Source organism: Megalobrama amblycephala, linkage group LG10 (genome assembly GCF_018812025.1).
Source record: "Megalobrama amblycephala isolate DHTTF-2021 linkage group LG10, ASM1881202v1, whole genome shotgun sequence".
NCBI classification, from domain to species: Eukaryota; Metazoa; Chordata; class Actinopteri; order Cypriniformes; family Xenocyprididae; genus Megalobrama; species Megalobrama amblycephala.
In genome coordinates, this window is record NC_063053.1 from 3,931,264 (window position 1) to 3,947,500 (window position 16,237).

Below are 16,237 nucleotides of genomic sequence, written 5' to 3' on the forward strand. Positions count from 1 at the left end.
ATGCTAAAAGCCTCTTCACAACAGAATTAACCTTCAGATCGGCTTCGGCTCTGATTCTGAAGGGTGTTGCATAAAGATGTGTGACCTAATATTCACAAATGGGGAATCAAATGTAAAAGTTTAAGAACATATTTTCCCAGCTATCCCAGCTAACAGGGAATGATCTCAGACCTTTAGCTGAAGTTTTCTCAAAGTTTCAAACAAACACTCTTCCAGTAATGTTCAAAGTGGTCTTTAATAATGTTCTCAAAACGTTAGCACAAAACACATCTGTCACGCAATGTTATGAAACGTTTAGTTGGAGGTTTGTCTAACGGTTTTTAAAGGTTGCAACTTGTTTCGGAATGTTCAGAGAACATTCAAAAGTAAAGTTCCAATAATGTTTGCAAAATGATAAAATGGAATGTTCCCTTAACGTTCGTACAACCAAGAAAATGCGTTTTTAAAACCTTTTGTTGTTTTGAATGTTCAGAGAATATTCAGAAGTAACTTTTTTTAATGGAAACAGTAGCAAAATGTTCTATAAGAACATATTGTTAGCTGTGGTGCTTCTGGCTCTGCTTTTACTTTTATTGCAAATACTTCTGAAAAACTTTGAAAATCACTAAAGTTCCATTTTTTACACCTTTTTTATGCAAATTAATTTCCATTTCCTGTCCAATTAAACAAAATAAATGTAATAATAACTTGCGGTTTAGAAACAAGGTGCTCGGCCAAACATAAAGGTGCCCTAGAATTAAAAATTGAATTTATCTTGGCATAGTTGAATAACAAGAGTTCAGTACATGGAAATAACATACAGTGAGTCTCAAACTCCATTGTTTCCTCCTTCTTATATAAATCTCATTTGTTTAAAAGACCTCCGAAGAACAGGCGGATCTCAACATAACACCGACTGTTACGTAACAGTCGGGATCATTAATATGTACGCCCCCAATATTTGCATATGCCAGCCCATGGCAGCCAGTATTAACGTCTGGATCTGTGCACAGCTGAATCATCAGACTAGGTAAGCAAGCAAGAACAATAGCGAAAAATGGCAGATGGAGCAATAATAACTGACATGATCCATGATTACATGATATTTTTAGTGATATTTGTAAATTGTCTTTCTAAATGTTTCGTTAGCATGTTGCTAATGTACTGTTAAATGTGGTTAAAGTTACCATCCTTTATTACTGTATTCACGGAGACAAGAGAGCCGTCGCAATTTTCATTTTTAAACACTTGCAGTCTGTATAATTCATAAACACAACTTCATTCTTTATAAATCTCTCCAACGGTGTGTAATGTTAGCTTTAGCCACGGAGCACCATCAAACTCATTCAGAATCAAATGTAAACATCCAAATAAATACTATACTCACATGATCAGAAGCATGCATACAGCATGAATGACGAACATCTTGTAAAGATCCATTTGAGGGTTATATTAGCTGTGTGAACTTTGTTTATGCACTGTATTATAGTCGAGAGCTCGGGGGGCAGGGAGCACGAGATTTAAAGGGGCCGCAGCCTGAATCGGTGCATAGTTAATGATGCCCCAAAATAGGCAGTTAAAAAAATTAATTTAAAAAAATATATGGGGTATTTTGAGCTGAAACTTCACAGACACATTCAGGGGACACCTTAGACTTATATTACATTTTGTGAAAGAACGTTTTAGGGCACCTTTAACAGTTACTAGTAGCCAATTATATGAGTAAATTATTCAGTCACATGACTCAACGCCTTCAGGAATAAATGTTTCCATCATAGTTTATGAGTATGTCTACTTATTAAATGGAAAAAAAAAGTCATTTAAGTAATGTGCATTTTTATTCACACCTTTGTGTAGTTTATGCAATATCCTATAATTTGCATAAAAAATATATCGATGTAAATATGGGCTTGTGTTAACTGATTTGTATGTGTGACGTAAAAAGTTGCAGAGATCATTTTTGCAGTTTAGCTTCATTATATGTTTGTTTTGGACTGGAAAGAAAGTTTTGGGCTCTGAAGCTTACAGTAGTTATTAATAGTACAGTGAAAAAAAATCATATTCCTTGTATTATGACCTATTTAAACAGTACAGAATAGTATACAAATCTTACATAGTTTTGCTACTTTCTGAGCACCAAATGTTTCAATAAAACCTGAATCACCTATACTGTGGGTAACTTTCACACTGTTTTCCAGTACAAATATCTAAACATTCTTAAATCAAGATACATTTACTGGAGAAGCAAAATGACTGAAGATATTAAGTCATAAGAAGATAAAAATATATGAAAATTAAATTAGTTTATGATTTAACAAATATCTGCCAGGAGAGATTAAGATTATTTTCCTGATCTAATCTGCCCTAAAAATGCCATTTTTAAGCAAAAACTCACTTAATTTTTATAGAAAACAATACTTAATACCTGGAGTCATTTTGCTTCTCAGTTAAATATTTCTTGATTTTATTAATGTTTAGAAATTTGTACTGAGTGAAGTAACAGAGTAAAAAATAATAAGTTTTTAGCCCCCATGAACAAAAAAGTTTCATAATGTTTTAAATAATATAAATAAGCACTTAATGTCTTAATTTAAATCTAAAGGGTTTGTGTTTCCAGCATCAAGTAATTTATATGTTATCACAGCCAGTCAGAACATATTGAATGTGTAAAATATGGGATTACATATTTAAGGAACGGTTTAAGGAATCCCGGGATTACAATGGAAACTGTTGGTCATATGATAAGAGATTCTAGTTCTAGAAACATTTCTAGAACATTGTAACATCAAGAAAACACGATGACTGCAGGTTTTCATGCACATTTCCGAGGTCATAATCATACTTACAATCTCTTCAGAGCCGTCAGGCCATGAAACGCACCGGGGGCGATTCTGCTGATGAGATTACTTCTGAGATCCCTAAAGACAGAGAGAGAGAGAGAGAAGAGAGATATCAGCGAGAGAGACAGAGAGATACATGACAAAGCAGTATAAGCGAAAGAACAGTTCACAATATATACACAAACAATAAATACTACCATACAAAAGCTTGGGGTCAGTAGGATTTTTTTTTTAAGAAATTAATATTTTATTCAGCAAGCACAAATTAAATTGATCAAAGTAAAAATATTTATAATGTTACAAAATATTTATATTTCAAATCAATGATTTCTATAGGATCTTGTGACACTGAAGACTGGAGTAATGATGCTGAAAATCCAGCTTTGATCACAGGAATAAATTAAATTTTATAATATATTTTCAAATAGAAAACTCTTATTTCAAATTATTCATAATATTACCCCAAACTTTGAACGGTAGTGTGTTTGAAAAAAAGAAAAAAAAATGTATATAAACACATAATTATATATATATATATATATATATATATATATATATATATATAAATACAGTGGGTACGGAAAGTATTCAGACCCTCTTAAATTTTTCACTCTTTGTTATATTGCAGCCATTTGCTAAAATCATTTAAGTTCATTTTTTTCCTCATTAATGTACACACAGCACCCCATATTGACAGAAAAACACAGAATTGTTTACATTATTGCAGATTTATTAAAAAAGAAAGCAGATTGTCTTGTTGGAAGGTAAACCTTCGGCCCAGTCTGAGGTCCTGAGCACTCTGGAGAAGGTTTTCGTCCAGGATATCCCTGTACTTGGCCGCATTCATCTTTCCCTCGATTGCAACCAGTCGTCCTGTCCCTGCTGCTGAAAAACACCCCCACAGCATGATGCTGCCACCACCATGCTTCACTGTTAGGACTGTATTGGACAGGTGATGAGCAGTGCCTGGTTTTCTCCACACATACCGCTTAGAATTAAGGCCAAAAAGTTCTATCTTGGTCTCATCAGACCAGAGAATCTTATTTCTCACCATCTTGGCAAACTCCATGCGGGCTTTCATGTGTCTGTGCACTGAGGAGAGGCTTCCGTCGGGCCACTCTGCCATAAAGCCCCGACTGGTGGAGGGCTGCAGTGATGGTTGACTTTCTACAACTTTCTCCCATCTCCCGACTGCATCTCTGGAGCTCAGCCACAGTGATCTTTGGGTTCTTCTTTACCTCTCTCACCAAGGCTCTTCTCCCCCGATAGCTCAGTTTGGCCGGACGGCCAGCTCTAGGAAGGGTTCTGGTCGTCCCAAACATCTTCCATTTAAGGATTATGGAGGCCACTGTGCTCTCAGGAACCTTAAGTGCAGCAGAATTTTTTTTTGTAACCTTGGCCAGATCTGTGCCTTGCCACAATTCTGTCTCTGAGCTCTTCAGACAGTTCCTTTGACCTCATGATTCTCATTTGCTCTGACATGCACTGTGAGCTGTAAGGTCTTATATAGACAGCTGTGTGGCTTTCCTAATCAAGTCCAATCAGTATAATCAAACACAGCTGGACTCAAATGAAGGTGTAGAACCATCTCAAGGATGATCAGAAGAAATGGACAGCACCTGAGTTAAATATATGAGTGTCACAGCAAAGGGTCTGAATACTTAGGACCATGTGATGTTTCAGTTTTTCTTTTTTAATAAATCTGCAAAAATGTCAACAATTCTGTGTTTTTCTGTCAATATGGGGTGCTGTGTGTACATTAATGAGAAAAAAAAAAAAAAAAAAAAAAAAAAAAAAAAAAAATATATATATATATATATATATATATATATATATATATATATATATATATATATATATATATATATATATATATATATATATATATAAAAATATATATAAACCACTTGTAAACAAGTTTACAAGTGGTTTAATTCATAAAATTTAATAAAAAAAATACAAATTAGTTAAAACAAAATTAATTCCAATAAAATGATCACATAATGGAAAGCCCTAAAAGGTTCTATATATGAAGCGTGTGACGGAACCCTTTAAGATTCCATATAGAACTTTTCTTCTTAAATTGTATAACTCCACACTTCCAGCCATACATAAACACCTCAAACCTCTGTGTGTTCAGCTCTGACTGACTGTCTCAGTCCAAGTGCACTATAAATACATGACACGATATCATGATATGACTCCTGGCTTTCCTCTGAGGCCAAAACAAACTTCCTGAAATTGTGTCGCAGGGTTTCCTGTGTCTGAGGGGAGTGACAGGAGACCCTCCACATGTCTGTACACAATGAGTCCAGCTCACACACATCTGCGGACAAGCCGTGCAGGAAAAAATGTCACAAGACAGACTTTTGACCTTTCATAATCCTTCTTTCTTGGAAGATCAGAGGCCTTCTGGTTTCCTGTTTGATTATTTGCGAAGCAACTAGTAACAACTGAATGTTTTTAGAAGCTTTTCAAAAACAAAACATCCTAGATATGCATTTCAAATCATTCATCTGGTTATAAATCACAGTTCTCAGCGCTTTTGGATTGATTAAATGTGGTTAATGTGAAATATTTAACGCTCAAGTGTGACGGTCATTACTGCTGACAAATGGCTTCTGTCCGGCTCAAATGGTGTGTGACTCCAGTGAAACGGTAAGTTCGGAAACACTTTTGTTCAGCACCATTAAACTTTTCTGTTCATCCCACTCGTTTCCAGAGCGCAAAGGAAGTTTGCATGCCATCTTTCAAAAACGTTCATACGCAATATTTCATGGTCTTAAAAGTGCCATCAATCATCTGATATGCATCTGTGTTGATCAAGACGCAAACACAAATGCCATGCATACTTCAAAATTATTTGCCTTAATAGGGTTCCTTTAATTCATTTAACTCAGAATAGAAAAGACAATTTACTACAACTGCAAAAAAAGATGTTCTTCCTCAGTGTTTTTGTCTTGTTTTCCAGCACAAATATCTAAACATTCTTAAATCAAGATACATTTACTGGAGAAACAAAATGACTGAAGATATTAAGTTTTGTTTCAAATTAAATCAAAATTAAGTGAGTTTATGCTTAAAACAAGAAAAAATCTCTGATAAAAATAAACTGAGAGGAAAAACAAGATTTTTCTGACCTCACTGACAGTTTTTTTCTTCTTGTTTTGAGCATAAAGTCACTTAATTGTTTTTTTTTTGTTTTTTTTTTTTTTTTTTGGAAATAAAGAATTAATATCTTATAAAAGATAATTTTGATGCTCAATTATATGCATATTTATTCAATAATAGATTTTTAGATATTTGTAATGGAAAAAACAAAAAATACTAAATTAGAAAATAAAAAAAAATAATAATAAAAAATTTAATTAAATTAAAAAATTGTTTTAAAGCATAAATTCACTTAATTTTGAAAATCATGTTCTGCAGCATAAGAGACTCAGATTTGTGTTGTGCGTCTCTTAGCTGGCTCGACTCACTGCTGTAAAGTTTTTCAAATTAAAGCCTGTTTGACATCTAGATGATTTCCTCTGGTCTGTACTGACTTTATAGTCTCAGCAGAGAGTTAAACACCTGATAAACTTCAGCAGCCAGTAATTATCTTCCGTAACCCATGATATCTACAGGGGAATCCGTTCAGCCTGAGCTAAAGGTGGCGGCGTGGCTCGCACATGACACTAATGTGTAGATTTATATCCTAATTGTCACGCTCACATGTGTAGGCCTTTCAGAAACGTGCCGGAATGGAATGAATGCGTGTTTCTTCAAGACAATTAATGGAGCGTACGAGTGGATTAAAACTAAACTAACAAACGGCAGACGCTGTGGAAGAGTTTGACAGAGAGCAGAGCTGAAAGTCTCTCATTAGTGAGAATCCAGCAGCGTTTTAATGACACTTCTGAGGGGGATGATTTCACTAAAACACCACGTCATGTTGAGAAAGTGCTACATGTTTAAACAATCTACTTCTGCTGAGAAAGACTAAATGTCTAAATGTGCTTCTGTGAAGTGTCACATCACGTCCTGTACAACATGATAAAACAGGAAGGGAGAAAACAGCGAGCGCATTCAAATGCTGCTTCAACAACCAGTAGCAAAGACAGATCACAAAGGAGGCGGGGCTAGGGGTGGGGCTGAACTCTGATTGGCCCCTTCAGTGATTCTGAGCTGGACAGTGATTGGTTACAAAAAATGAGCAACTGTAAATGGATTTAAACAGCTTTTAAGAAGGCAAAATTATGACAAGAGACTTGTAAATGTCTCATAATGAGCTGATTACAAAATATGTTTATCTCATAATTAAATTGATGACCAAAGTTGACGTGCTTTTGTTCTGAAATTACTTGAAAAAGAAGCAACACGTGTGATTGTCTTAGAAATCTTGAAAAGAAAAATAAATCTTGTAACATTACAAATGAGTATCTCAACTGTTTCTCTTAGCAGTGAGATTAAGTTCCTCTAAAGTTTCAGCAAAAACCTCAACAATCTCTCAAAATGTGCTCAGATTTGCCAAGAAACTACATCTGCAATAAAAAATCTCAATGTGAACATTTCTCATCATATTCTCCTGAAGCCAAATGGTCTGAGCTGCTATACTTTCACTGTATTCCTTACAAGGGAATTTTCAGGAGAAACATCCGAGACAAAGTTTGTTCATTCATGAAAAGACTGAGAACTTTCTAAAGTTTTCTAAAGTGAATGAGCAGACGGTAAACAATAAAGATTTCCTCTGGGAGAGTAAAATAAAACTTTCAGTCACAATGGCACAAGCACTGAAAGGGCTTTTATTGTGTAATGATGCTGAGTTACTGGAAATGACGGTGACACTAAAGCAAGATTGGGGTCAGAGCTCCGGTGTGTGTCCTACTAACTGAGCCAGTTCTCATCAGTCTAATTGTGACTGTAAATAAAGATGCTATTCAGAGACTAAGAGAAACACACACACACACAGACACACAACAACAACAACGTCTACAATTGCTGCTGCTGTTCTGAGCTGGACAGGAAACCTAGCTGGTGTAAAAAGGTCATCTATGAGTCCACTTCCTGTTGCAGTTTCCTTCCAATAACAGGGTCAGCCATTATAAAGAGCTCTCAGTGGAACTGCTTGAGTTGAGAGCCAGATTTATGGTGACTGATGACCTCTGATACATCACTGTCTCTCAGGCCCAAATGTGCTGTTTCACCACTAACTCAATGAACTTGACAGGAAGAAGGAAAATAATGTAAAACACTACATGCATGTGATTGTGGTCTGAGAGTTTTCTGTTGTTGACGATTTAAATTAAATTCAGCTTAGAGCCCTGATAGCTCAAGTCAACATGGTAAGAGCGCTAGCAAATGTTGGTAAGTTCCCTGCAAATGTTGATATACTTTGCTGGAATTAATGCTAAACACACTTTTGAAAATATGATACAGTGTGGATGGATGGATGGATGGATGGATGGATGGATGGATGGAGGGTTGGATGATGGAGGGATGGATGGATGGATGGACGGAGGGAGGGAGAGACGAATAGATGATGGATGGATGGATGATGGATGGAGGATTGGATGATGGAGGGACGGATGGATGGACGGAGGGAGAGACGAATGGATGATGGATGGATGGATGATGGATGGACAAAGGGATGGATGGATGATGGACAGAGGGATTATGTATGTATGTATGTATGTATGGAGGGAGGGAGGGAGGGATGGAGAGATGATGGATGGAGGGAGGGATGGACAGAGGGATGGATGGAGAGAGGGAGGGATGATAAATGGATGGATGGTTGGATGAATGGATGGATGGATGAATGAATGGGTGATGGATGGATGGATGATTGGATGGAAGGATGGACGGATGAATGGGTGATGGATGGATGGAAGGAGGGATGGATGGATGATGGAGGGATGATGGATGGATGGATGGATGATAGATGGATGGATGTATGGATGGATGAATAGATGGATGTATGGATGGATGTATGGAGGAAGGGATGGAGGGATGATGGATGGATGGATGGATTTATGGATGGATTGATGGATGAATGGATGGAGAGAGGGACGGGGGATGGATGGATGGATGGATGGATGGATGGAGGGAGGGAGGGTGGGAGGGATGATGGATGGATGGATGGATGGAGGGAGGGTGGGAGGGATGATGGATGGATGGATGGACGAATGGATGGATTTATGGATGGATTGATGGATGAATGGATGGAGAGAGGGATGGGGGATGGATGGATGGATTGATGGATGAATGGACGGAGAGAGGGATGGAGGGATGATGGATGGATGGACGAATGGATAAATTTATGGACGGGGGATGGATGGATGGAGGGAGGGATGGAGGGATGATGGATGGATGGAGAGAGGGACGGGGATGGATGGATGGATGAGGATGGATGGATGGATGGATGGATAGAGGGAGGGAGGGATGGAGGGATGATGGATGGATGGATGGAGGGATGATGGATGGATGGATGGATGGATGGATGGATGGATGAATGGACGGAGAGAAGGACGGGGGATGGATGGATGACGGATGGAGAGAGGGATGGGGATGGATGGATGGAGGGAGGGAGGGAGGGAGGGATGATGGATGGATGGATGGAGGGAGGGATGATGGATGGATGGATGAATGGATGGAGAGAAGGACGGGGGATGGATGGATGGATGGATGGATGGAGGGAGGGATGATGGATGGATGGATGAGTGGATGATTGGATGATGGATGGATGGATGGATGGATGGAGGGAGGGAGGGATGATGGATCAATGGATGGATGGATGGATGGAGGGAGGGAGGGATGATGGATGGATGGATGAATGGATGGAGGGATGATGGATGGATGGATGGATGGATGGAGAGAAGGACGGGGGATGGATGGATGGAGGGATGGATGGAGGGATGATGGATGGAGGGAGGGATGATGGATGCATGGATGGATGGATGGAGGGAGGGAGGGAGGGAGGGAGGGATGATGGATGGATGGATGAATGGATGGAGAGAAGGACGGGGGATGGATGGATGGATGGATGGATGGAGGGATGATGGATGGAGGGAGGGAGGGAGGGAGGGATGATGGATGGATGGATGGATGGATGGATGGATGAATGGATGGAGAGAAGGACGGGGGATGGATGGATGGATGGATGGACGAATGGATGGATTAATGGATGGATGGATGGAGGGATGATGGATGGATAGACGAATGGATGGAGTGATGGATGAATGGATGGATAAGCAGTCTGCTAACTAGAAAACATTGTGGTGAGTTATTAATGTTAATATCAATATAATCATATTGTAATGAATCATATAATTAAATGAAATTTCTGCAGTAGATTTAAAGCATAAAATCTGCATTCACTTTAGAGATTTTATCATAAATTCCTCTCTGACAGCTCTGCTCTGATTAAACTGACCTTCAAATATTAAACTGGGTCTTTTTTTAGTAATTAGTCACAATTTGTCAGTGACCCAATTAACTGATATAAATGCTAATAAAAACAGGCACATATTTCCTCTCACTGAATCCATTCATCACATTTGCAGCGTCCTCATGACAGACGCCGAGCAGCTCGAAGCGTTAAACCAGCAGCTGCTCTCAAACAGACCCTGTCAACAGCAGAGACAAAAAAGCAGCGAGAGCCACAGAAGGATCCTTGAGCGGCTCGTCTGACGGACACATTCAGACAGGAAGTAGCAGCTGAATGAATACTGAATACTGCGGCTCTGGAGAGGGACTGAACTCGCCTCAGTCCAAACGGCACCTCACTTATCAAAGGCAGACGGTTGAACCTCCCGCGAGCTTCACGCAGGAATCTCACAGACCGCGCTTCCTTCGGGGAAAACAAAACTGTCGGTCCATTTGAAATGAAGTGAAAACAAGTTTAAGAAAACAACCGTGAAAACCACCTTGTGTTTTCGTAATGATGAGATCATTTGAGTCGCTTTTCAGCCACTAGTTTGAATCGGGATATCGACAAATTCCTGCGACTGCGATCCCGTCGAAATCACTGCATCAATAAAGTGCTGAAGAGTCTTAAACGCCTGCAATACATCAAATACATTTCAGTTTATCAAGAGATGAAAATATTCTGTAAACTATTGTTGTTGATGAAGTCCTGCGTTTGTTGTTGTTGTTCAACATCTATCAATGATTTAAGAGATAAATAATTACAATATTTAAATTCTGTTGGTGCACAATACTAATCCCACTGGAAAACTGCTGCTATTATATATTATTAATATTAATTAATAATATATGAATAATTTATATAATTTGTATATTAATAATATTATGTATTCATATTAATAAATTATATGAATTTGAATATATTAATTGAATATATTAATATTACTTTAATATAATAAATATACTTATCCCACCAGAAAACTGTTGCTATGATATATTAATATTAAAATATTATTATATGAATTATACTATATTACTTTAATATATTATATATACTCATTTCACTAGAAAACTGTTGCTAATATATATTATTAAAACGAATATATTATTATATGAATTATATTAATATTACTTTAATATATTAAATATGCCACCAGATAATTGTTGATGTTGCATATTATTAATATTAATATATGACTTACAGTATATTATATATTAATATATTAATATTACTTTAATACATTAAATATACTCATCCTACTGAAAAACTGTTGCTATTATTAATATTTGTATTTAAATTAATTTATAATATATTATTATAATAATATATTAATATTATTTTAATATATTAAAATATTATTATTACTACACATATAATAAATATACTTATCCCACCAGAAAACTGTTGTTATTATATATTATTAATATTAATATATTATTAAATTATATTAAATATAATAAATTTAATTAATATATTAAAAATATACTTATCACATCAGAAAACTGTTGCTATTGTATATTATTAATATTAATATATAAATTTTACTGTAATATATTAAATATACCCACACCACTGGAAAACTATTGCTATTATATATTATTAATATTAATATATTATTCTATTAATTCTAATACATTATATTAATATGACTTTAACACATTCAAATATATATTTTTCAGACCATAAAAATTGTGCTATGGTTTCCTCCTGCTAATGATGTAATGCATTCAGCCAAAGTGACATCCAGTGCATGAAAATGATCTCTGGCTCGGCTAGTGAGACTGACAGATCAGGGTGAAGCTGGGATGAGTTTAATGCACAGAAATGGCACAGAATTCACACACATCCAGCTGAACTGCAAGGAAGCGTCTCACATCATTGACACAAGAACTAAATAAAAGCCTCGTGCCCTTTGCACGTATCTGATCATTTCTATCTGCTTTAACTCTGCATGGTGAAACTCACGGAAAGCAAAATATCAGCAGCTCAATGCAGCGCGTCTGGAGGGACGATAAGAGCTTAAATAAAGGAGTGATGAAGGACGAATCAATCGCAGACCTCAGACAGGGTCAACCCAAAGACGTCTTTACCTCGAAATGTACAATAGAGCTGTTTTTTCCTCCATATTCTCACTATATCATACTATATATATATATATATATATATGATTTATATATTGTTGTCTAAAGGTTCAATGGAACAGTTCCATTTCAAAACATCCGATTTTTCAGACTATTATTTCATATGTCAGGCTTTATAGGGTTAAAATCACGAGTTCAGGTGAACTGTTGCTTTAATACGCCACATGCTTCAGGTGGCTCCTCCGGATATCTGGATAACACTGATATATGCGTGTTGAAACACAGACCTTTACACCTGATAATCACCTGGAACTAGAAGCAGATATGAAAACACATATTTCTAGTGATTGATGGGCCTCATTTCATATAGTTATTGATATATACATTACTACATGACTTGGAGCCAAGGCTCCAGTCTCCTCTACACAGATCTATAATGGGATGGAAATGGTGATTGTACTCACAGTCTCTCCAGAGCTCTCAGGCCGAGGAAAGAGTTATTCTTCAGTGCCGAGATCTTATTGTTGCTCAGGATCCTGAGGAGACACAACAACACAAAGCCATAAATACAGGCGAAGCGCTGCCATCTGAGGATTTACACACACACCGTCATCTTTACAGCCACAGGGAAAATTTATATGACTGTAAATCTCCTGCCTGCTTTATATTGTTGGAGTATTTGTGGCTGTTTGTGGTCAGAGCGATGAGAACAAAACTTCTCCAGAAACACTTGCTGTGGATATGAAGTTGTTAAAGGTTTAAACTAGTTATGACGACCACTGTTCATAAAGGGTTGTATTTATATCATATCAGACACTTTTACCCAAAGCAACTTACAATGATTTCAAGATGCACATATTATTAGTTCATGTGTTGACCTATTGTGGCCTTGTTATTGCTAGTGTCATGCTCTACTGTTGCTACAGAAACACTATGAGAAATCAACTTTAGTCTTTTTAACAATATCCCTCAACAGAGTATTTCACTCTGATCAGAACAGTTTAAGCAAAAATACAGGCATTTACATAGAGATAATAAAGGCACGGTTGGGTAATGATTATGAAATACTAAATTCTGATTTTGGTCATACATTTTTTTGAGGGTCTACTTTACATGCATGATGACAAGACCCTTGTGTGATTCTCAACGCACACAAACACATATAATGAAGCTCCTGCATCTCTCATGGTGATCATGTGTGAATGCAGTAACGCAGCACAGATCACCTCCGTCACGCATTCAATGCAGTGTTCGAACAGCTGATGAGGCAGTTTCAGTCTCACGTGGCCTTGGGGACACAGCAAAGACACACATGACAAAGACAACGCAAAATGATTATAAATATCGATCAAAGACAAACCCCCAGTAATAATCACATATAAAACTAAGTAATCACACGGATCTCTGAAGAATCAGAAAGACAGAATCAAGAAATGTATCACAATGTGTGTTTGGGTTTGCTGGCATCAGAAAAATGAGGTAATGTGAGAAGACTGTCACTAGTGATTTCCAGAATACGACCTGTTAAAATATCATTTTATGGTGTTGTGAAAAGCTGCTGTGAAAGTCAAATGGCACAGTGAGATATCTGAAATGTTATATTTTTAACAAGTTTTCTGATACAGAGTTTTGATGCTCAGTCTGTGTGCTGCAGATTCAAGCACATTATTCCTCTGCGTCTGAGCCTGTAAGCGCATGTACTGCGACACCGACAGCCAGTTCAGTGTTTGAGCAAAGCTGAGCATGTCGTGGTGCGGATCGCAAGGTCCTTCGCTCCCACATGCCTTTTCTAGGCCTCTGTCTAACATCCAGGAAATGGCAGGCAAAACATAATTGTACATTATGTAAACAGTGCATGCCGAAACTCTACAGTATCCTTCCAACTTTCTATTTACAATATCAATTATGTTCTCCAAGGATAAGCAGAGAGAGAATGCGGGGACAAATTAAATATCATCTTTCTTGAACCGCTGGAGCAAATGGTCTATGTCATTGCACTCTTTGTGTGTGATTTCTTCCAGCAGCTAAAGGTTATGACACACACACACACACACACACACACACACACACACACTATTGCTGTTTCATATTCCCATATACAGTATGCAAAGTCCGACATCAGGAAGACCCTACTTTGTAAAGACAAATAGTGTACGTGACTATCAAACTACTCTTACTATTTTAGCAGTATTCAGTGAACTGTGTGCAATATGCAATATTTCTGTTTGCATAAAATATTTACTTGCCAAAACATGCATTATTACTGTTAAAAATTAAGGTTCCAAAATGGGTTTTTCGCAATGCCACAGTAGAACCTTTCAGTGAACAGCTCTTAATAGAACCTTTTTTTTTTTTTTTTAAACTTGAAGAACATTTCGATAATCTAAAGAAACTTTTTCCACTATAAAGAACCTTTTGTGCAAAGGAAAGAATCTGTGAATGTTAAAGGTTCTTTATGGAACCATCGAGGTCAATAGAGGGTATGCACGTGACATCACAGTAGGCGGAGTCACTGCGGTCACACCACCTGAGTGACAGCATTGGTGTTCAGTGAGAATGCAGTGAATTACACACAAAACACATCTAAAATGGGAAAGAGTTGTGTGATTGACTACAAACAGATTCAACAAGAAATCAGAATATTTTTTACAGACTGCTGAAAGCTAAAGGAAAAAGGAACTAGATTGATGCAATTCACAGAAACAACTGGAAACCAGGCAGAGAAACGTGGATTTGCATGTACAATTTTGTGTCAGATATGTTAAATTTTGGGGTAAAATCAAACCCGAAGTCATCATCCATTATGATGAGCCTATCTACAAAAGGGGATGATAGATAATGTTAGACAAACCCAGTTTTCCTTATGATGGACAGACGGACGGACGGATACAGACGGGCGGGCGGGCGGACGGGAGAACAGATGGACAATTGGATAGATAGATAGATAGATAGATAGATAGATAGATAGATAGATAGATAGATAGATAGACGGATGGATGGATGATTGGATAGATAGACAGACAGACGGACGGACGATTGGATAGACAGATAGACAAACAGACAGACAGACAGATGGACGATTAGATAGATAGATAGATAGATAGACAGACAGACAGACAGACGGACGATTGGATAGATAGATAGATAGATAGATAGATAGATAGATAGATAGATAGATAGACAGACAGATGGACGATTAGATAGATAGACAGACAGACAGACGGACGGACGGACGGACGGACGATTGGATAGATAGATAGATAGATAGATAGATAGATAGACGGATGGATGGATGGATGATCGGACAGATAGATAGATAGACAGACAGACAGACAGACAGACAGACAGATAGATAGATAGATAGATAGATAGATAGATAGATAGACGGACGATTGGATAGATAGACAGACAGACAGACAGACCGACCGACCGACCGACGGACGGACGGACGGACGGACGGACGGACGGACAGACAGACAGATGGACGGACGGATAGATAGATAGATAGATAGATAGACAGACAGACAGACGGACGGACGATTGGATAGATAGATAGATAGATAGATAGATAGACAGACAGATGGACGATTAGATAGATAGATAGACAGACAGACAGACAGACGGACGGACGGACGGACGGACGATTGGATAGATAGATATATAGATAGATAGATAGACGGATGGATGGATGGATGATCGGATAGATAGATAGATAGACAGACAGACACAGACAGACAGACAGACAGACAGACAGACGGACGGACGGACAGACGGACGATTGGATAGATAGATAGATAGATAGATAGATAGACGGATGGATGGATGGATGATCGGACAGATAGATAGATAGACGGATGGATGGATGGATGATCGGACAGATAGATAGATAGACAGACAGACAGACAGACAGACAGACAGACAGACAGATAGAT

General features: G+C 37.6%; 1 protein-coding gene across 1 annotated transcript in view; it reads right to left on the bottom strand.

Annotated features, from left to right (window-relative positions):
• The window catches only part of LOC125276501 (adhesion G protein-coupled receptor A3), a 160,000-nt gene that overhangs the window by 128,484 nt on the left and 15,279 nt on the right, over positions 1–16,237 (bottom strand). Inside the window, exons 2-3 of the mRNA XM_048204028.1 lie at positions 12,770–12,841; positions 2,826–2,897 (exon numbers count right to left, since the gene is read on the bottom strand). Coding sequence (XP_048059985.1) covers positions 2,826–2,897; positions 12,770–12,841 — 144 coding nt within the window. The remainder of the gene's footprint in view (positions 1–2,825; positions 2,898–12,769; positions 12,842–16,237) is intronic.